At 43.4% G+C, this 22,402-nt stretch overlaps 1 protein-coding gene across 2 annotated transcripts in view; it reads left to right on the top strand.

Annotated features, from left to right (window-relative positions):
• DGKI (diacylglycerol kinase iota) overlaps nucleotides 1-22,402 on the top strand; it is a gene marked incomplete at its 5' end in the record, with an annotated part of 459,522 nt that overhangs the window by 186,924 nt on the left and 250,196 nt on the right. For both annotated transcript variants that reach the window (XM_081244467.1, XM_081244466.1), the window contains 2 exons: nucleotides 15,828-15,902; nucleotides 17,245-17,301. In XM_081244467.1, the coding sequence (XP_081100593.1) occupies nucleotides 15,828-15,902; nucleotides 17,245-17,301 (132 nt within the window). The remainder of the gene's footprint in view (nucleotides 1-15,827; nucleotides 15,903-17,244; nucleotides 17,302-22,402) is intronic.

The following is a 22,402-nucleotide window of genomic DNA, read 5'->3' as shown; positions in this document are numbered from 1 at the left end:
CTCAGTGATTCTTATTCCTGGATGAGCATTGTAGTGACTTCTGAAGCTTTATTTCAACTTTATTTTTTTAAATGGTTGGTTCCCAGCCTGGATCGACCACATCAGAATCTCTGGGGAGTGGGACCAGGCATGAATATGTTAAAAACAAGCAAACTCTACAGAAGACATACGTGCTGTCACACATAGTGGGTAGGGAGCCACTGATCTACTTCACAGAGAGAGCGTCAGAACCAAATGAAGTGGCCTGGTCCCTGCATCTGGTGTACAGTGGCTGTTATGCCATAAATCGTGTACCCCCCAAATCTGCTGAGGTCCTAACCCCCATGATCCCAGAATGTGACCTTATTTGAAAATTGGGTTGTTGCAGATGTCATGAGTTAAGATGAGGTCATACTGCAGTAGGTGGGACCTCATGCACTTTGACAAGCGTCCTTATAAGAAGAGGAGAGGACACACAACGGTAGACAGGGAAGAAGGCCATGTAATGACGGAGGCAGAGATTGGAGTGATACAGCTGCAAGCCAAGGATCACAGGCTATTACCAGAAGCTAAGAGGGAGGCGTGGACAGATTCGCCCTCAGAGGTGTGCCAACCCTATGCACACCATGACGACAGGCTTCTAGCCTCCAGGGCTATGAGAGGATTCACATTTCTGTTGCTTTACGCTGCCCAGGCTGTGGTACTTGGTTAGGGCAGCCCTAGGAAACAAAGACAGAAGATATTCTGTTAAGGTGAGTTACCTTACCTGGCCACGTAGATGCCTGCACACGGCTCTCAGATGCACTCACACAGGTACATTTAAATCAGGCTTGATTGAGGATTTCAGTTGAGAGGTATGTGGCTTTCTGGATACGTGAGCAGACAGACAGGTAGGTGCCAGAAGCTGAGAACTACAGGAATAGAGTAGGTAGAAAGGTGAGGGAGACCGCATAGGTTGGGTAAGAGAAAACAGGAGCTGTCAGACTGCAGAATGCTGTTACCAGTTATATCTTCTCTATTTTTAAATGTACTTCAGTCACCTTCTTTTTGTGGGTAGGCTAATGGGTACTGTTTTGCTTTTGTTATCGTTTTGTTTGTGTGTTTTACTTTACTCTTGTCCTTGTGGGTCATGTTTGGCAAAAATGGCCAAACCCACCTGTAACACCTGACCTTAATTCTAAGGTGTCTTCCAATACTGCTCAGCGCTTAACAAATATAGTTTTACTAAGTCAATGAATGAATTGCATTAGGGCGGTCAGGTGAGATGGGGAGGGGGGGAGTGGAGAGTGAGGGGCTACTCAGACCCAGTGACAAATAGGTCTGGATAGAAATCCTAGCTCTGCCCTGCTGCCCTGAGTCTCAGGTTGCTCTGTAAAATGGTGATGATTATATCTGCTCTTCAGGATGGGCAGGAGGATTAAAGTAGTTGACACATGTTAATATCCTCCCTCCTTCTCTCCTATCCCTGCTTATATTTCAATGTCATTAAGTTGAATGAGCTAATTAGTAGTTTGGTTGGACTTTGGTTTCAACAAGCCCTTTTGTTTGGGATGCCCCGACACTGAGACTCTTACACTTTTCCTGTCATTTCTCTGCTGTGTGTAATGTGCATAGTCTCCCTAGGTCATGGGTGGGACCAGCTGAGCGTGACAAATCAAAGTAACTCATTCTGGAAAACATCTCACAGGCTGTGTCTTCTTACTGTTGGGTCAGAAGCCTCATCCTTGTAATCGGGCATCACGGCATCTGCTCGAAAGGATGCTGGCTACGTCCCTGGGTTTTGGAAGAAACTTGTAAGAAGAGTACAAGGGCAGTAGCTCTCTGCCCTATTTGAAGGAAACTTTCAGCTTTCTGTTGTTTTAAAAAAGAAGAAAGATGGCGAACCTGGTGACAGCCCTGTCTATTTCATCTCTAGAAGATGCGAGCACTGGACAGTGGCCCATGCAGTTGCTGATTTGTGGGCATCTGTGCACTGTGAGTGAGATGAGAGAGTTGGTCCCCAGCACAGGTGGCTGGGGACCTCTGACTGTGCGTTCGGATCTGGTGGGTAGACACCCCAGAGCACCAACACTGGACACAAGCCTCAGACTGCGCTGGGACCCGCCCCCCCCCCACACACACTCCCGCTTGCTGCCCCTGGTCTTCCAGCACGGCAGACTGACGCTCCGCAGCTCCAGATGGCGGCCGGGCTCGCAGAGGGAGCTGTGAGTGTGGCAGCAAAGCCCAGAAGCCTAAGCCAGCCTTCCAAGCTGTTTGGGTGCCAGCCGTGAAGATGCCATCTCCGCGGCGCTTCTAAGGCCGCTCTCTACCCGAGGCACCTCCCACCACCAAGATATTGAGGAGCTCATGAGTCCAGATGACTCGGGGAGAGCAGAGCCATCAACAAAAATAGCTTTGAAAAAGCATCTGCTCAGACAGACTCTCTGCTCCTGACCCCCGAGCCAGTGGATGTGAGTGGAGGAAGGGGGTGGGGTGTTTCTGTGTGTGCAAGGGGTGTTGCCCATATGTGTCTGGCCAGATGGTCGGGAATGTCCATGAGATCGTCCAAGTGCACACACAGGACTGGGTCTAGCATGGGGCAGGCCCTCAGGTAGCCATTGTTATTATGACAGCTAACGTTATCATTGTAATTATTTGGCTTAGAGCGTTATCCCTGTGCTTGAGGAGCTTGTAATACTGACCCTGCCCAGTTCGTGCACTAGAGAGAGTGATAAGATACGGAGCCCAGGGGACTGCAGGGCTCTGCCACTCTCCTAGGTGACGCGGCATCAGCAGTACCATTGTCTATTTGCACAGTCTGCTTTCAGAAAAATAAAATCGTGTTCTAGAGAGCACTGAACTCCTGTAAAGGCAATATGGAATATTCTTCCTTAAAAATGGCTTGTGATGGAATAAGTTTAGAAAACACTGAACACCTTTGATAATCAAACATGTATTCCGAAGCTCCAAGAAAGGCGGTAGGGATACAGGATTTGCTCTCTGTTTGCTTGGGGGAAGGGATGATTGTTGAAAACCCATTATTTTCCCCACAGAACACCCGTTGTCATCTCGTGAGATCTCAGTATTCAGTGGGAAACTATTTGAGAAATATCCACGCAATGCAGTTTTCCTCGTCAGTGTTGGTCAGTAACAACGACCCTTTGGGGTGGTCATTGGGGCAGTTTACTCCCACTTAAAGGAAACAGAAGTCAGAGAGACTCAATCACTGTGGTGGGGCTTCTTCACTTTTCTCTCTCTTTATGCAGTTCTTTTGCCTTTGTTTTAAACTTTCATTAAGCCGTCTGTCTGTCTGTCTGTCTTATTTTATTTTTAGAGCTTGAGCCTCTGAGAATGGTTGTCATCTCTTCTGCAACGATACTTTTAGATTGAGGCTGCATTTGTGTGTTTGTATGTGGGTGTGTGCTTGTGTGGAGCGGGTCTCTTCTTGTTTAATATGGGTACGGTTCTGTCACTTAATAGAGATAGTTTGCATGGGATTCAGTGTAGGGTTTACATATCGCCTAGGCAATGCCCAGGTGTATAGAAGGGCTTTCCCTTCTTCCAGTGTCTCCCAGTGCCGGGCACCCAGAACAACAGATTCTAACCAACATTGTTATTGCTCAGAGGCCCCAATCTCGGCTGAAGCATCGTTTACTTTAGCAGTTACCCAGAACTACTATTGACCCCAAGGTTGATATTGTCTGTTTTTTAGGAGATTTTTCTTGTTGTTTTTCTTACCTCATATGCCAGGCAGATACAGATGGCAGAAGGTAATGTTTTAAAGACAGAAGGAAATGGCAAAGCCTGCTTTGATGTCTTCATTCGAGGTGGTGTGTGGGCTCTGGAATCAAGTGACCCGGCTTTGAATCCAGGCTCTGGGATTTTCTAGTTGTGTGACATGCATCATTGTTTTAACCTCTTTAAGCCTCAGTTTCATATCTGTAAAATGTCGATAATACCTGCTGCTTATGGTTGTTGGAAACTTCAATGAGATAAAGCACGTATAGCAGTGAACCACATGGCCAGGCGCAAGCACTCAATAAAAATTGGTTACTCGGGTCATTCCTCCTTGAGTAAAAGTGGTTCCAGAGGATGGTCAGAAACTGAAACCCAAAAGGCAGTGCCAGGGTATTAACTTTGGAGGGCCTTGTAATCATGCCCCTCTCTCTCACCGAGTAAAAGAGAGGGTGAAACAGCCAGCCCAGCTGTGCCCCTTCTCCATTCTCTCAGTCTTTTCTAGTGCACATCACTTTCTAACCTTTAAAAAAAAATCACTTCCTCACTTGTCTGTCTGTATCCCTATCAGAACATAAGCTCCGTTTAGCTCGGGACGCTGCCTGTCTTGTGCCCTCCTGGATCCTCAGCCCTGAGAACAGTGACTGCCCTGAGGAGTTATCCTGCCCTTTTCCACAGAACGAATGAATGAGTTCAGTGATGTGATTCTTGAAAGACACGCACACAGACACCTGTCACCAGATCAACCCTGCCATTTAAGTATCATTACACTTAGAATCCAGGGCGTTTGAATTTCTGCCTTATTTTTAAGGCTCTTCACAGGGAGATTCCACATTCACTACTACAGGCTATTGCGGGGTTATAAGTCCTGTTTAGCCTGTGTCATGCCCTTCTTATTTGATTCTCATGGAGGAGAGAGACTGCTGTTGACCATTCTTGGCACAGGTGGTCATGGTAGGGTTGTCGTAAGTCCATCCCCTTGGGGCTGCCATGAGACTAGATCGTCTAAAGCAGCCATGTCGAACATCATGGTTACCTAGCTTTATCAGTCCTGCTCCCCAAACCTGTCACTAGTAAAATGAGAGGAAAGTAGTAAGATGTAATAGAAGGAGATGGCTTTGAGTCAGAAGGACCTAGGTTCTACTGGCCAGTCTGTCTTGGGCAAGTTGGTCAATCTCATAGGGTCTCAGCTCCTTATCTATAAAGCAGGTGAATGGTACCCAGTTGGCATGGTTGAAGTGAGCTGTATCTCTAGTGCACATAATGTATATATTATACTGCTAGCCTCCTGGTAAATATTCTGTCTGTGGTAATGATGTCCTCATTGAAAAATGGTACCAGTAGTTGTATGTATGTGAGTGAAAACCACATGGCCAATTGGAGATACAGTGTTGGGTGAACTATGATTGAAATGGTGGTCTTCTTGGGGCAGATTGGCTGAAAGACTTTGACTTAATTGTGTCATCAGCAGCTTGGGATGTTTGAAATGGCAGTGAAAGGATAGGTAATTTACCATGGTTTGATATGGCTTCTTAAGTAGACACAATTTTCCAGATTAAAGCAAATGTCTCTAAATCATTGCTTAGAGATCTTCAGCTGTGAACTTTAAAAAACCAACTTTATCTGTTTCCACAAAGTAAACTCATAATGAGAACATATTAGGATTCATGCTGCAAGTAAGATGGCATATACGGTGCTATCACACTAGCAAGTATTAAAAGACAAACTTTGGTTGGTGTTTTCTAGTTTACATTCAGCTTCAGATCTCTGCTATGCCCTTGATATGCTACCTTGGAACTAGACAATTCAGACAATGTTGAGACATCATTTCCTGTTGTCTCTATTATGACTTCTGTGATACGACCAGCCCACCCTCACTCATACCTATCTGCTGGAAAATTGGGAATACACATGTGTTCGTGTGTGTAGGGCTCTAATTGTGTGAATATCTATTTATTAGTGCCTGTATACTTGTAATCATATTTATGTACATTTTTTGTACATATGGAAACACTTCAGTTAACCTACAATAAGATACATGGAAGCTTTGATCTGAGGTAACTTTGAAGAAACTATAAACATTGAACAGGGAGCAGCCATAAAAGCAGCTGAAAAGAACCAAAGCAGGAAGATAGCACATGATAAAGTTAAAGCTGTTGTCTGGCCATGGTCAGACCCGCTGACACCAAAGCTGAGAAGCACAGAGGAAACAAATGGGAAAAAATAAATGAGGAAAAGACAAGCAGGCAGAAGAAAATACACAGTGAAACAAGAGATGAGCGTAACAAAGTACAGAGACAGTCAGTAATAGTAGTCATGGACATATGGCATGTGCTTGGGTAAAATGAGAACCAGCAGTGGGAAATAGAATTATGGATTTCTGAAGAGTTCTTGAGGTTCATTAGTCTGAAACCCTTTATTAATGCATCATGGCCATGCAGGAGCGGGCAGAAGGAATGCCTAACCAGGGCGGCAATCTTGGACCAGTCAATGAGGGGCACTCGCAGCTTCTCACATCCTGGCTCTGGAGGCAGCCATGTGTTAGTATCTTTCCATTAAACTTGTACCAGCCAATACAGATTTAGCAGGCCATTCATCATCCTTTTCATAAGTAACAGCTGCAATGTATATTTGGTTTATGTCTCAATAACTGTACCTGAATTTTATGTAGATGTACAAAAGATAGTAGCTGTGTACGCCTGTTACCCAATCAAGTTCCAAGAGGTAGACATCTCCTAAGAGTCCTGTGGTAGTTTCCTATTGAAGCCCATTAGAGAAGCCTTGTACCTATCGCTTTCTTCTCATTTAAAAAATGTGCTAAAGTCACTGATATAAGCCACTTTTGAATCACTCTTAAAGAGAATGATTTGGTACGAATTTCAGTGTAAGGGTAAACTACTGAGATACAGGCATGCACCTTTTTTCCCCTCTTAAAATGAACCTGTGCCATTCTGACCACCACTGCTTCCAATCCTAATCCCGTGGTCAAAACACAGTGAGGTGTCATTCTTTATAACCAGCCATCAACTTTAGCTTTGAATTAACACGATAGCTACTCATTTGGTTCTTCCTGAATTGTTTCTCCTGTGAGCCCTGATGGGCTGCTTTTCAGGATGAGGCAAGGTTCCCATGGGTTGTTCTGGTTCTCATATTCAGCTCACAAAGTCCTTTCCCTTCCCACAGCTTTCTGCTCTAAGATTTCTTTTTGTTCTCTTCAGATGAAAAATATAAAATGTACTGGCTGTTGGGGACATAGAAAGCTTTTATCCGTGTCCAAACAATGATGAACAGTGGCACTTTTCTCCTTCTCTCTGTGTCTCTAGGGAAGTTGTGGAGTAGACCCTTCTGTGCCTTAGCTCGGGTGGACCCTGCCTACCCCAGATACATGGGCACATCTGTGGTTCCTCAGGGGAGGTGTCTCTGGAAGCATAAACACTTCATATGCAGAGTGCTCCAGATAATGTGTTCCTTAGAACAGAGCAATCAAAGCTGTTTGAAGAGCAGGTTAAGTGAGTTTTATTGCAGTACTTCGGAGGCAATGCCGACCATAACACAGCACGAGAGTGCGGTAGGTGTAGCCAGCTGGTGTGCACACAATCAGCAAGCTGACCGCAGAGTAGGAGTGAAGCCGTTCTTGGCTATATCAGTTATTCTCCTGAAAGACATGAGGCCCAGGTGTGAGAAATCTGTGTTCACCTTTCCGGAGACCTGCGTACGATGGAAAGAGGGCCGCGCTCCGTCAGTTCATCGCTCTTGCTTCTCTGCCTTGCTTTCTGTTCCATTCTCATCACTCCAGTTCAGGCGCTCATTGCCTGATATGTGAATTTCCACAGTGAACTCTCATGACTTAAAATCTTTTTTTTTAAGTGAAGTATAGTTGGTTTACAATGTTGTGTTAGTTTCAGGTGCACAGCAAAGTGATTCAGTTATATATATCGATATATTCTTTTTCAGTCTTTTCCATTACAGGTTATTATGAGATATTGAATATTGTTCCCTGTGCTCTACAGTAGGTTCTTGTTGTTCATTACTTAATCCCTGTGTGACCTGGCCTGCCGTCGTGGTCTGGCCTCATCTCCGCCTAGATCACTCCACTCCAGGGACCCTGGCTCCTGGTCACTCTGCAAACATCCCGCAGTCCTCATGCCTCTGGGCTGTGCACTTGCTGTTCCCTTTGCCCGAAGTGCTTTCCCCCCAGATAACTACATGGCCAACTCCCTCACTTCCTCCTGGTGTTTCTTCTTCTTCTTCTTCTTTTTAAAGTATTGCTTTGTAGCTCCGTTTTTTAAAAAAATTATTTATTTATATTTTTTCCTGGCCATGCCATGCAGCATGCGGGATCTTAGTTCCCCAACCAGGGAACGAACCCACACCCCCTGCACTGGAAGCATGGAGTCTTAACCACTGGACCGCCAGGGAAGTCCCCCTCCTGGTGTTTCTTAAAATGTATCTCCTCAGTGAGAGCTTTCCTGGCCAACCTGTCCCAACTTCAACTCTCCACTGCCCCTGATACCCCCTAGCCCCCGTTCTCGCTTTAATTGTTCTCTTTAGCACGTATTTCTATCAGCGTATTATGTATCGCACTTACCTAACTTGTTTATTGTCTGTCTCTCCCAGGAGAATGGAAGCTCCATGAGATAAAAACAAATTTTTTTCCATGTTTTATTCACTACTGTATCCCCAGTGCCTGGGACAGTGTAGGCACTTAGTAGGTGCTCAGTATTTATTGGTTGACTGAATTAATATATCAATCATCTCATTTCCTTTTGTCTTCCTCCTCCTGCTTTCAGATAGTGCTGCATCCTGCCACCAGATTGAATTATTATTTTTGGCCACATGAGTCTCAAAAATTATTAGTGCCCCATTGCCTATTAGGTTCAAATTTGTATTTCTCACTCTAGATTTAAGGGCTTTAGCAGTCTTTTCCCAATCCACCTTTCTAGCCTGACCGGCATCGCCCAGCCGGGACTTCTGTTTGGGAAGGCTGGCCTGCGTGCTGGCTCTAATCCTTTGCAGCCCCACAACTTACTACCCAAGTAGATATTCCAGAGTCTTACTAGCCTACAGACATAGGTGGGATCACATGAGCATCAGTAATGCAGGCTTCCTGTTCTTAACTCCACCCATTTATGTAAGACCTCAGCCTTTTGCAAGATAGCCTTCCCGTTCGATATCTCTGGAATTCCCCCAAAGACGTCACATTTGTGGTCACAAAAATTGTTCAGCTGTACTCACCATGAAGCCTCTACCCCGTTTTCCCTCTAGTATTTATGAAGGTCTTCTGTCCCTCAAACACCTATAGAATGCCTCTTTCTCTCTTCTTTTGGGATTGCCTATCCTGAAAATGCCTGGGTCCTAGGGGGGTTTTGTCTCAATTCCAAAGCCACCAGTTCTCCAGACTGGGGTTGGGCTGGGGGCTTACACTGAGGAGAAAGCCCTAGTCTGCAAGCCCTTTCACCTCTCCTCCCTCCTTCCCTCCCTCCTTCCCTCCCTCCCTCCCTCCTCCCTCCTCCCTCCCTCCCTCCTCCCTCCCTCCCTCCTCCCCCTCCCTCCCTCCTCCCTCCCTGCCAGAATGTCTCTTGAGCTCCTAATATGTGTCAGGCAGTGTTCCTAGTGTTGGATTAGGGCAGAATGGAAATACAGAGGAATCTCCATCTTCTTGTAACTCTATACTTTGTAACCCAGGTCCTCTCAGGAAAAGTTCTGCTTTGCCGTTTCTCTTTGAGACCCTCGTGACTCACAGCCAGTGTTCCCACTCCCCACCCTCCTCCACCTGACCCCCCGACCAGGCACACAGAGAAGCCTCCACACACCACCATTAAACATGGTGCCCAGTGACTCATGCAGATGGACGCCTGTGAGCCCCTGGCTCAGTGCCCCATCGGACACGCAAAAGCCAGCTCCATTCCTTTTAGGAGGCATCAGTGCCTACTATGTAAAGAGACTTTGAATCCTCTCCCTGCTGGAGTGTCTTCAACTTTCAAATATTACATCTTTTTAAGGCCCAATTCAAGACTTTGCTCTTTTTGGTGTTACGTCCTTTTTACTGAGTCAGCCTGTGGGGCTTTACCCTGCTCTAGATTACAGCTTTTACTGTCTGAGCTGTTCATTCAGCATTTAGCCGTTCACGGTCTTCTCTTGTTAGTGACCTTTTCTTTCAAGTCCTCCGTGTCACCTCAAGTGGCGTGCCAGCTTCTCCCAGGAAGGACAGAAGCTTCTTTCTCTTTATTTCCTGCACAGCACTCAGAATGCTGACATTGTTCCAGCTACACGCGAAGTTCATACGTGGGACATCTCAGACCATCCTGATTCCCGAGAGCTGGCATGTGCAGATTTAGGCGCATCCATGTGTATTTGCGTGTTGCTGAGTATTTTCGTTACTTGTTTACGTGACCCCCTTCCCAACCCCTCCACCTCCTGTTGCTCCCTGCTCCCTTTTCTTTCGTATATTCTGAGGTACTTCTGGCATCATTTAGTATCTAGGGTGGGGACGCAGTGGGGATGTCTCAGAGGGATCCGGCCCTCACTGAGCCCTGTCCAGAGGACACGTGGCACAGACACCTGGGACCCTGACAGATGAAGGCCTTGACTCTGGCAGCAGTACCCAGGCTGAGGGTTTCACACAGAGTGAGGGCTCCCTGCAGGAGACCCTCTGAGGACAGCTCTGAGATTCCCCCCTCTACCCCACCCCCAGGCATAGACTCCTCCTGGCGTGAGGCATCTCTGTTCCCTGGTCTGGGCTCTTGAAATCCTGCCGTCTTGGAGAGACTTACTTACGCAGCAGGGAGCCACGGTAGGGGCGCGCTGGCACGTCAGCCAGCCACCCTCTTGGTTTGTCCAAAATGGCCTGTATTCTGTTTGAGGAAAAGAGGCGCCGGCGTGAGTGGCGATGGAACCCGTGCTTTGGCCCTGAAACCACATGAATGGAACTTCCAGATAATGTCTTCTTTTTCCCTAATACCAGTTTACAGATTGCATCCTGGACACCCCAGAGGAGTAGAACTTGCCGAGCATGCTTGTCATTTCTTCTAATTAGGTTTTAAAATAAATCAAAGAACTCTTGTTTTCATTTACCTGGGATTATACAGCAGCAATGCTCTTGTTCGTGTTGCCCGTAGGGACAATCCCCACTGAAAGGACGCTGAATTCCTGACACTCTGAAGGCTTAGGAAGGAAGCTTCCTTCCCTTCACTTTACCCAGCAGTCCTTTCACCCCACCCTTGGAGAGGAAGAAAAGGATAGCCTTGCCTGGGCCCTGTTGCCCCGTCTCCCGCTTCCATCCCAGCGCCCCTGTAGACTGAGCTTTGTGTCCAGAAGGGAAGATAACATTCTTCTTGCCCCACTTGCTGTCTCGCCTTTGCCTGACTCCCAGCGCTCAGTTTCTATTTCTCACCATGATTCTTCTGACGTGGGAAAGGTGAGGAGGCCGAGAATTACTGGGAAGAAGACAGCTGCGGGGAGCCTGAGTTAGGAAGCTCATCCCACCAGCCTCATCCAGCCCTCTTTTCCTGACTTTTCACCACTCGGCGCTCCATCCTGTCCTTCCCCTAGTGCCTTCTGTGCCCCCTTCCCCACTCCCAGGATGGTTGGGTTCCTGCCTGGAGCCCCTTCCCTGGCCATGCATCCTTTTGTCACTGTGGCCTTATGATAAGGGCGGGGCTGATGGAAGCAGTGCTTCCTTGCACTGCGTCTGTGAGCCCATGTCTGGGAACTCTGTCTGCAGTGAGATGCTGCCAGGCCAATACTTCTGTGTGGCCAGCAGCAGGCTCTGGCCCTGAGGTCTCCTGAGACAGGAGGCCAAGAAAGGGTTGCCATGTCAGCTCTGGAGACTAAATATTTCCTCCTACTTCTCCGCTTCTGATCTCTGGTGATTAAACGTGTGTGTGTGTGTGTGTGTGTGTGTGTGTGTGTGTGTGTGTTGGGGGGAGGGTGGTGTCCTTAAGAATACAGTGGGAGAGGTGGGGTCAGAGGCAGGATTACTTGACCATCTTCAGGGAAAAATGAGATTTGGTGTGTGCTTATTGGGAAGGGGCTCAGCCAGCCTCGTTGTACATGCTTCTTGGGGTCAAACTTCAGACTATGAGGGGTGGCATTCAATTTAAGTTTCCTTGGGCAGCAAGGAGGCCTTGACCTGTCAGAAATCATAAACCTGTGAAACTAGGTTTCCCTTTCTTTCTCCTAGCCTTTCCTTCCCTCCCTCTCTTCTAGAATCAAACGTTGTTAACTACTACCAGATATTCATTGTTACTTAGCAGAAATCACATCTCTTGTTCAAAGGAAGAACATATAGCTTGCTTGGTGGTACATATGGATCAGGGACTTATGACCAAAGGAAGTGGGTAGGTGGGATAGGATTAGATATTAAACTGTTTCTCAGGGACAATTATATACTTTCTACCACTGCTTGCCTCTGGTCCTTTTGTCCCCGCTCCAGCTTCCATCCCCAGAGCCAATGGTCTAAGGCTGTAACAGTTTTACTTCCATACTTGATATGAGCTGAAGTTTGGTGAGGAACTGTCACTGCTTGGAATGCCAGCAGTGCCCACAGCATGGGAAACATATAGGGCCAAGTCAGAACTTTGAGTGTGTTCTCTTACAATCACTGTTAGTCTGCTGGTTAGGTTACGCCCACCATCCTAAAGCATAACATATCATTCATTGTGTCATTATTATATAAGTAAATTATGATCAGAGTATAATGGGATATAATTTATGTTATAGCCTATGTTGTCTTAGTTTTCACAGATGTGCCCCCTCCACTAGTTTTTACAGATGTGACACACACACACACACACACACACACACTTACAAATTAATGGATTTCCTTTGACAAAATCAGGAAACCCTTAGTAAGGACACTAAGGTTACTTGATATTTGAAGCAGTAAGCCTAATTGGCCTTTAAATTCATTGATGAGAGTGAATTATTAAACTTTTATAATGTTAATTTTTAAGCATGTTTGGGTCCCAGGCCATATTTATTTTTAAAATTGTATCTTTGTGCTAGGTTCTATAACAGCTATGTCCCGATATGAAGAGTAACAACTAACCTGCTGACTTAATTTTAATGACTTTTCTTGCTTTATCATTTTTCATAGTGAAGGAAGTATTGACTTAAGAGTTTTTAAAGAAAAAGTGAGTAGTTACAGTATTGAGAATGTCTAGATTCCTGTGTTTTATCTTTATATTTAGTTTAAATCTTGCAAATAAAAATTGGAACATAACCAAGCATTAATTGAACAGTTTCTGCCCAGAAGCTTATTATCCAGCTACTTCAAATAACTTTAACTAATTAAAGCATAGTCATAAACCAAGGAGTCAGCAGTTGAGACTTCTGATTCATTGGAGCAGTTTTCATCAGTTGAGAAACTAAAATCCATGTATTTTTCTAATATGGAAAAAGACCTGAGGCCTTCATTCAGAATTTATTCACTTAATTTTGCATGTGATTATAGACCTTAATTATCTGATTTATCAGATTAGAAGCTGTTTAGAAGCTGTCATTTAAGAAACTGAGGGCAACTAAAGTCAGACACAATAACATTGAAAGGCTATCTAGCCTGATAGAAAGACAGAAAGCAGAAAAATGACTGTTCTTTGTAGTAAAATACATCATGTTGTAGTGATTATAAACAAAAATTCAGATTATGGTTTTATATATTCTGCCTCAGAAGGCATAGAAGCATGCCTTATGAGGGCCTTTTAAAATTTAACATTGTTTAAATAAAATTAGTTTTACAACATAAAGCACTTTTCTTCATATATTATCATCTGTAGAACATTGCACTTGAATTATTACACATGAATGATATCGGTGTAGATACACGTTACCCTAGGAAGCTGAGAGAGGACAGTCTTAAGCCACAGGTTCTCGAACTCTTCCAGGCAAGATCCCTATTCAAAGGAGATTCTGACCTGGAATCCAGATGGAAAACAAGGCAAGGAAGGGGTATTCTGGCTTCAGCAAGTACACATTTGTCCCTTCCCACCATCCCCAGTGACTCCGTAGGAGCCTCAAGGAGCCCTTGGAGCTCTGTAGGCCCCAATGCAGAGCACACGGTCAGGCACAAGGCTAGGCCAGGGCAGGAGTTACTGGTAAGGAAGGAGATTTTTCAGGCGGCCTTAAATAAGCCCATCCGTGGTTGCTACCATGAGAGCATTGCTTTGCTTGCCTGCAGTGAAATCTACTAGGGGTTTAGTGGATAATGAGTAGAATGAAATCAACTCCTGAGCATCACTATAACTCTTGAGCAGCAGGACTCACTCAGGAGCCCCATGCATTTGCTGTGGGTGGTGCTACAGCAGTGATCCCCACCAGGAGATCCAGAATAAACAGGAGAGCAACAGTAGTTTGCTTCTTATGGGCACTTAGCTCACGAAAATATTTGCAAACCTAGAATTTTATTATTGTCGCCTTGAGCGATGCCGCCACTGCTGGTGCTGCTTTTAGTACTTGTCACTCTTCTTGTTCCCCTCCCCATCTCCCACCCTTCCCCTTCCTCCCCACCTCCCCCAGCTTCCTTTTTAGTAGTTGAGCCAAGGCACTTTTCAATAGTGTAGCTAGATGCCTGGGTTTCCCTTATCCTCCTTTTTGGCCAAATCAATTGATTGCCGAGCTGACGTAAGGTTACCGGCCATGTTCTTTCCTCAGGCAGAGGAAAGCCAAGAGTGATGAAAGCGTTTGCAAGCAGGGTACCTAAACCTTAGTCAGTGGGTATCAAGACGACGCGTGTTGTTGCTGCGGTACTGACTGCAGTGTTCTGGATGCTTGGTTGGTGGCTGGTGGCACTGCGGAGACTCCGTGCTGAATGGGTGGAACCACCAAGGAGGCGGGAGGCTACAGATTCTTTCCTGATTCTGTGCCTTCCAAGGTGCTGGTTTGCAGTCCTTCCAGGCTCCTTGGTAGCAGCCACACCTCAATTTTTGGCTTAAAAATCCTATCTCAGTAGGGGAAGCTGGTCCTCAGTAGGGGAAGCTGAGTCTTGTGTCTTTCTTAAGGACAGGGACTTCGGGCCTTTCACACTCGGATGCTTTGATGGGCTGGGTCACAGACTGGCTTTGTTACAATAAGTTTCTTTCAGTGCTCAAACCCCCAAATTATTCCTGCAGATCCACCTTTTAGCCTGTTCTCCATAGAGAGACCTGAACATTTCTGGCTCAGATTTTACATGGCACCGTCAGCACTGAATCGAGATTTCCACCCCTTTTTCTCTTTCCCTGCTGCTTGTTTTTTATTGTTAGAAAAAAGATAAACCTCAGAGAATATTTTTATTGTGAATTTTAACTGGTACGGACTGTCAGGGAGGCCAAACTGTGTATGCTTTTAAGCATGAGCCTGCTATCAGACTAATTGGCCCCGCTGTGCTCTAATTATATGACCTTGGGCACATCCCTTGCTGGGCCTCAGTTTTCTCATCTGTAAAATGGCAGTAAGAATAGTATCTATTTCTTAGGGTGGTGAGGATTAAATGAGTTACTATCTGTGAGGTGCTTACAAGAATACCTGCCACATAGAAAGTGCTAAATTCATCTTAGCTGCTTTTGCTGTTACTGGGCTGCTGCTGCTATGATGATGATGATGATGATGGTGATAAGGATGGTGACTTGTAAAAGTTAAATTTGTCTTCTTACCTTCTAGAAGATTTGGGCAGAAACCAAGTAGCTTTGTATAGATTTGTTCTGGGAATAAAAGTCCAAGGGGATGGCCCCTTGAAATGTAGACTGTTTGGCTGTAGGGAAACCATGCTTGTTTTGAACCTAGACCTATGTTGGATTGTTGGCCCTACCCCTTAACTATTAAACGTGAAAAAACATAGGATAATAATGCCTACAATGTTAGGTTATGAAACTAAGAAAAGTACAGAATAAAGAGCTTGGTTCATAGTAGATACTCAGCATACAGCAGCTAGCATAATTCTGTTTTAAAGAGAAAATCTTAGGCCACCCTCAGTCATGGATATGAAGTTACTTAGTAGGTAAGAGTACTATTGCTGAAGTTTGTCCGATTATTGAATGTTTATGATGAAGTTTTAAATTGGTTTACGTTTGCTTCATTTATGTATACTCTCTTTACTACCAGGGAGCTCTTCAGAACAGACCGTTAACATTTCTTGTCTTTTGAATTGTCTGTTGTAGAAATCAGCTCTCAGGAGGAAGTGTGCTGTCTGTAAGATCGTCGTCCACACCGCCTGCATCGAACAGTTAGAAAAGGTGAGACAGCGCCACCTGCTGCAATTTTTGCTACCCTGCAAGTGTTTGGACTTCAAAGACCAGGTGTCAGTTTCCATTTTCAACTTTTTGAAAACAATGCTCTTTTAAAAACCTGGAAGTCCAGCATTATCACCAGGTTAATAATGAAAGGATGGAAGGACAATGCTAAAGTTTCATTCACTTTATTGTTTGCTGAGGTATAATTTGATATCATTTTATGTTGATTCTTAGGAAAAGGAATAATAAGGTTAGAGAGAAAAGCCTCATGTGTACTAATTTTCTTCACAATAACCAACGTTGTTATTCACCCATGGGATTTTCCACAAGATGTTTCGTATTAAAGAAAAAAAATTCCATAGCTCTTTAAAATCATTGTTTAGACATTTCTGACCTTTGTAAGTTTACTTCTTTCTAAATTGGCTACAAGGGAGAGAGCCTGGCCAGAAGCTCAGTTCCTTGCTTTGAGCAGCGTTCCTGCTTACACAGCATTAATGTGTGGGAGGGGCTGGAAGTGACATTCTGGTGGTGTCTTTCCTCCAGAGGAAGTGGATTCTGCAGAGTCCATTTATCTGAACATCGGGGCCAAGGGAAAGGCTCCAGTAGTGAGCTGTCTGCTGTCCTCTTCCTTCCATGCCTCCTGCCCCTTTTCCACGTGGGATTCTCTGTGCATTATCTATCTTGAGCTGCCATGTGTAAATGTATTGAAGTATTTTAGTCCCCGGGGACATTCATTTAGTTTTACTGACACATTATCAATTGTTGCCAACTGATATTTTGTGGGAATGACTAGTAATATTGTACAACTCCATTTACTCATTTCCTACTTCATTTCTACACTTCTTTCACCTTATCAAGTAGCTAAAGAAGATGTAAATGTATAGGGAGACCTCCCCATCTAAAAGTAAGGGAGTGCTGAATGCTTGAAGAATAATTTTGTGTATTTTTGTGAATCATCTTCATCATATTAAAAATTTCTCAAGTTTATATTTTCCTACTTTTAAAATCTAAAACAGCTGGATGATTTCAGCTGCCATATATTTTTCTTCTGCCTCTTTATTATCTCAGTTTCTCAAATTTATGGTGTAAGAGCATTACTGTCTAAAGATACTTTGATTTCATCAGTGAGACTGCAGAGTCATGGATTGGAGATAACAGGATCACTTGGGATTATCTAAGGTGATGATTTCAAAAGACTAAGAATAGTGTAAGACTATGTTCCTTATGCTTTGAGGGGTTTTTTAAATCTGTAGTCTCAATATCTGTCACTGTTGGTTTTTTCAGGTAACTTATTCTGGTCGGGTGCTTATCTCTAATATAATACACTTTTCTTTTTAAATGACAGATTAATTTCCGATGTAAACCAACATTTCGAGAAGGGGGCTCAAGATCACCGAGAGAAGTAAGTATATCAGAGCTCTGGTTCAAATACCACCTTTTATTTCCCATTGATTCATCGGATTCATAGATATTCACTAGGGATTAAAAAAAATAAAGTGCATCTCCCTCTATTCCACATCAGTTTCTTTTCGATACATCAACACATACAATCAATCAAATCCCCAAGTCTCTTCAGTGTGTGTCTACTGCCCTTTCTTCTTCTCACAGAATGTATTGGGGAGCTAAGGTCTTATTGAATGGAACTAGAAAGTAGGGGGAGGAGGAGGTGGTAGAATAGAAAAGATAAGAAAGAAATAGCATTTTATTGACTTTTGGTCCATTTTAATTCCTGGAAGAGGTGGCAACTAAACTGAGACCCAAAGGGATGATCTAAGTGAATGGTGGGGGGTTAGCTAGGAGGTGAGTGACAGCCTTTGAGACAGAACACAGGCACACAAGCACAAAAGTGAGAGGATATATGAGGAAGGCGTGAGACCTGAGAGATAAGCAGAGCTAGACCAGGAAGGCCCTTGTGAGCAAGGCTGCAAGTGGAATGTCTCATCATCATAGTAATTAAAGGGGGCATTAAACTGTTACAAGCAGAATATATTATTCTGGCTACAGTGTGGAGGGAATGCCATATAGTTCAAGCAATATTGGAAGCATGGAGAAAAAAATTGAGGAGCTGTTCTCCTAATCTAGGCAAGAGGTAATGGTGACCGGAACTAAGAGTAATACTGAGATGGAGAAAATTGGAGAATATGAATTTGAAGGAAACAGAATTGACAGGATATAGTACTTGATTGGAGTTTGGACACAAAGACAGGGGAGCTCGGAATAAACAAGGGTTCTTCTCTGAAAAAGCAATTAGATGTTGGCAAATGAGTTGCTCTGAGGATGGGGTAGGGAAGTAATGAGTTCAGTTGTAGAACTCTCACGTTTGAGGTGTCCTGAGGCCCCAGCTGGGGATGCCCAACAGAAAGCTGAGTGGGTAGACAAGTTTGGAGCTTATGAGGAAGATTGGGCGCTAGAGGTTAGACATTGGTGAATTGTCAGCATATCGAGATAGTAATTAAAGCTACGAGAATAGATGAATGAGTGGAATAGGAATAGAAGACGTCTGAGTACAGAGGTGTTAATGACAGTTAATGAAAAAAGACACTGTGAAGAAGAATGATCTCATTGTTACTGGCTAATATAAGGAGATTGGGAGAAAACATGGAGAGAGAATAGGCTGGCGGTGGAGGTTTGGAGAGATGAAAATATCAAGAGTTGTCCCTGTCAACTGTCCTCTCCCACTGTGCTTGTCTATTATGTCAGCAAGAGGAAAGTTATGGGTCATATGTAGGGTGAAGAAATCTAAGAAAAATGATAGGGTTGTTTTACCCTCCATGTCACCCAAGTGCACTATAGCAATGGTTGAGATAACTCAGTGATAGCTCAGTTGAAGGAGAAATTTTATTTAGGACAGTAGAAGCAACCGTTTTGAGTTTTTAAGATGGACTCTATGAATTTCTAACCAGGGAATCCATATGTCTACCTTTGGTTCCCTGTCCTTTAATCTCTCTTTCTCTCTGGATAGATAATTGTAATTGTATGTGCAATTTTCTAATGCAAGGATTTTTGGGGTGTGTTTTCAGCTGCTGTTATTATTTCTCTTCCATGAAGCCAGACCCTTTATAAGTGCTTTCAGCGCCTTCCCTTGTCTTCATATCAAGGACTTGCTATTTCTTCCATTCCTACATTTTCAACTCCCCACCTTCCTTCTAGATTATTTCCATCATCATAAACATGCTCTGACGGCTCCCATCTTAAAAAACAAACAAAAATAGTCCTTAACCACCAACTGTGTCTTAACTGTGGCTCTGATTCTCAGCGTTGTGTTCAGTGCTAAACTTCCAGAAAGTGTTACTACGTAAATTGTTTCCAGCGTGTCCCCTCCTAGGCATTTTAACCTGTTCTGATCTGGTTTTTACTCTACCTGTTCACTGAAATTGCTTTTTTAATGTTGCCAGTATCTCCTTAATGCCAAATCCATTAGAAATTTTTCTGTTCTTATTCAGTCTTGCAAATGTGTTCAAACTACTCAGTATTTCATGCTTCTTTAAATGCTCTCCTGTCATGACATCTTTCCTAATGTTCCTCTTATTTCACTGGGTAGCCCTTTCATTGCTCACTCCCTGGTATTTTTTGGGCTTAGTACTGGGCCATGTTCTGCCTACTGTTGTTGGGAGAGCTCATCCAATCCCTTGGCTTTACATATCATGTCTGGGCTGACAGCAGCTAGCTTTCCATTTCCAGCCCACGCTTGGAGTTCCATTTGATATGCCCACTGAATGTATCACAGTCATCTCAAATATAATACATTACAGACTAAACTCTTTATTTCCATCACCATAAAAACAATTTTTTTCAATTCTTTTGTACCTCAGAAAATGAGATGACTATTGGCCCAGCTCCTCGATCGAGAAAATGGGTGAGGGGGAGTCATAATGATTACTTTTCTCAGGTACTCCCCACAGCTAGTTCATTTGCCAGCCCTATCAATTTTATTCATAAAATATATTTCAAGCCATCCATGTATCTCCATCTCTGTTGTCAGCGCCTTAAACTCAGACACCATGATCTCTCACTTTTGACCACTACAATAGGTTCTCCAGGATTCTTTAGTTTCCCCCTTCAACCCACCGTGATTTAAGAGACTCATCTTTAAAAATGAATGTTGGATTATATCATTTTCCAACTTAAAACTCTTCAGTGGTTTCCATATCATTTAGAGGAAAACCATACCCTTGGCTTTGCATGAAAAGTCAAAAGTCCTGCATAAGGCTGGACCCAGCCTACCTCTTCCAACCCATCCAGCTACCACATGGATTTTCTTTCAGTTCTTGAGTCATGCATCAAGATATTCCTCACCTTCTGACATTTGTGTGTTTCACTGCTGTACTGGAAATCTCTTGGCATGGCTAGCTGATTCTTATAGTTAGACCTCAGTTCAAATATCAGCCCCTCAGGGGTCTTCCTTGATGACCACCTCTAAGTAGGTTAGTAGGTTGCACATTGTTCTTTATCAAAACACCTTGTTCTACCCTTCAGAGCACTTCGTATGTCATAATTATTTATTACTTATTTGCTTGTTTGTTGCCATCCTCCTATAGTGTAAGCTTTGGGAGATCACACGTGAAATTTGTCCCAACCTCATTGTACCAGGCAGGATGCAGAGGATGTGATCAATGAATATCTTTTGACTGAATGAATTTATAAAGGGGCTAATTTTTCCCCAAGTGTCTAAGAACTCTTGGTCTAAGAGGACAGTTTGGAGATGATACTTATGACAGATTATGACCCATGGAGTTTCTTAATTAAGAGGCCTTAGGTAGTTTACTTAATGGAAATGAAAGAAGCAATCACTTTAGAATTAGTTTGACCTGGGTTCAAAGGACACCTCTGCTTCTTCTCCCCTTGATGGTGTCTCTAGGGCTGGGCTCTGGAACAGGGCTGTTAATCACTGTCCCCTAGGCTTTGTGGGGTGCCTGATACATGTAAATGTTTTAATGAGTATTGTTTGGACTCCTCTAAGTTGAACCTTTCTGGCTGGACCTCAGTTTTCTTAGAGATAAGCTGCATGGATTGGGCTGTAATTGCTAAGATCCTTTCAAAAGCTCTGTGAATAATACTATGAATTAAACTGGCTGTTTTTGAAAATAATTGAACAATTGTGTTATGCATTTCTGCAAACAATACTGACTATAAACCCTGAAATAATGGATCACCGAGATTTTAACACCCATAAGTAATAGCCCTTTCCTTACCCAGTATTTGAAGATGCTGTATGAATAATTCAGATGATTGATGAACAATAAAAAGATGTTATGGTGTCAGCAGCCTTGCTTTGCTAGCTTAACAGCAGTGAATCAACACTCACATTTGCAATGTGAAGATCCTGAGTCTAATTTCATTTCAATAATTTAGGAGATATAAATAATAGTCAAAAGGAAATAGTGTGAAAAATTTAAGTGCTTGGGAAAGAAGGATGATTCTACAGAAATGGTTTCTTTCCCCTAATTGATAAAGACAATGGATGATCCTCCAAAATGGTAACTACACAATTTAATTGTCAAAGAAATTAGGTTGAGAATTTCATTCAATTCAGCACACATTTATCAGCTTTTACTTTGTTCCAGCTATGTTTAAGCAGCAATAGAAGAAATTTATATCAGGCCTAAGAAGACCTCTGAATAGATGGATACTTGACATCTCAAATCAGGGGCATAGATTAGAGACAATTGCTCAGTTTCTATAGTAGTGCTTTTGTTTGAGTTATTTTATCTGGGCCTTAATTTCCTACCTATTTCCTAGGAAGGATGGTATTAAAAATATTTAACAACTTGCAGAGTCATAAATATTTAAATAAACAATTTTAAAAGTTCTTTTTTATTCCTTAAATAAACTAAACTACATGGTATTAGAAACCTGCTTACCAAACGATGTATATTGCAGCAGAAATGATGCATTGTCAGTCTTAAAATTTCTAAATAATTGTTGATTTGTGGAAACTGCTGGTTTAATCTTTTGATTAGAGCTGTCACTAGCTAAATAATTCCATGAGTCAGCCATGATTTCTCATAGGTTATTGCATCAAATTCTTCCAATGTTTCCCTCCTTAAATTCTTAAATTGAGAGTCATTAGGTGATTTATAATCTCAATAAGCAGAGAATTTCTCTTAACATCAATGATACTGTTCATTCTCCCTCAGCTTCTGCTAAACTAACAGCAATTATAGTAAATTTTTCTGTCTCTCATAATACTGCCTGACATTTTTATGTATTCAATATTTCCACTACTGACTGTCATTGAAATCATTTATTGAAGGAGCTTGAACCTGATCTTTCAGAGCAGAGGAGAGGCGCTGCAACACAGTGCTGCCACCCTGCCTGGGTCTGAATCCTTGCTCTGTCCCTGACATTTGAAGTCGCCACTCTATACCTTAGTTTTGTCATCTGTAAAATGAGGGCGATAATGATAATTCAAGTCAGACCCTCTGATAACATGCCCTACAATGATGTGAACTGGGATAGAGTACAACTAGCGGTTGGCCCCAGGCCTCCCCAGCCCTTATTCT

The sequence above is a fragment of the Mesoplodon bidens genome (genome assembly GCF_964165515.1).
Source record: "Mesoplodon bidens genome assembly, chromosome: 9".
NCBI classification, from domain to species: domain Eukaryota; kingdom Metazoa; phylum Chordata; class Mammalia; order Artiodactyla; family Ziphiidae; genus Mesoplodon; species Mesoplodon bidens.
The sequence above is the reverse complement of the archived record's forward strand: the minus strand, read 5'-3'. Positions and strand labels throughout refer to the sequence as shown.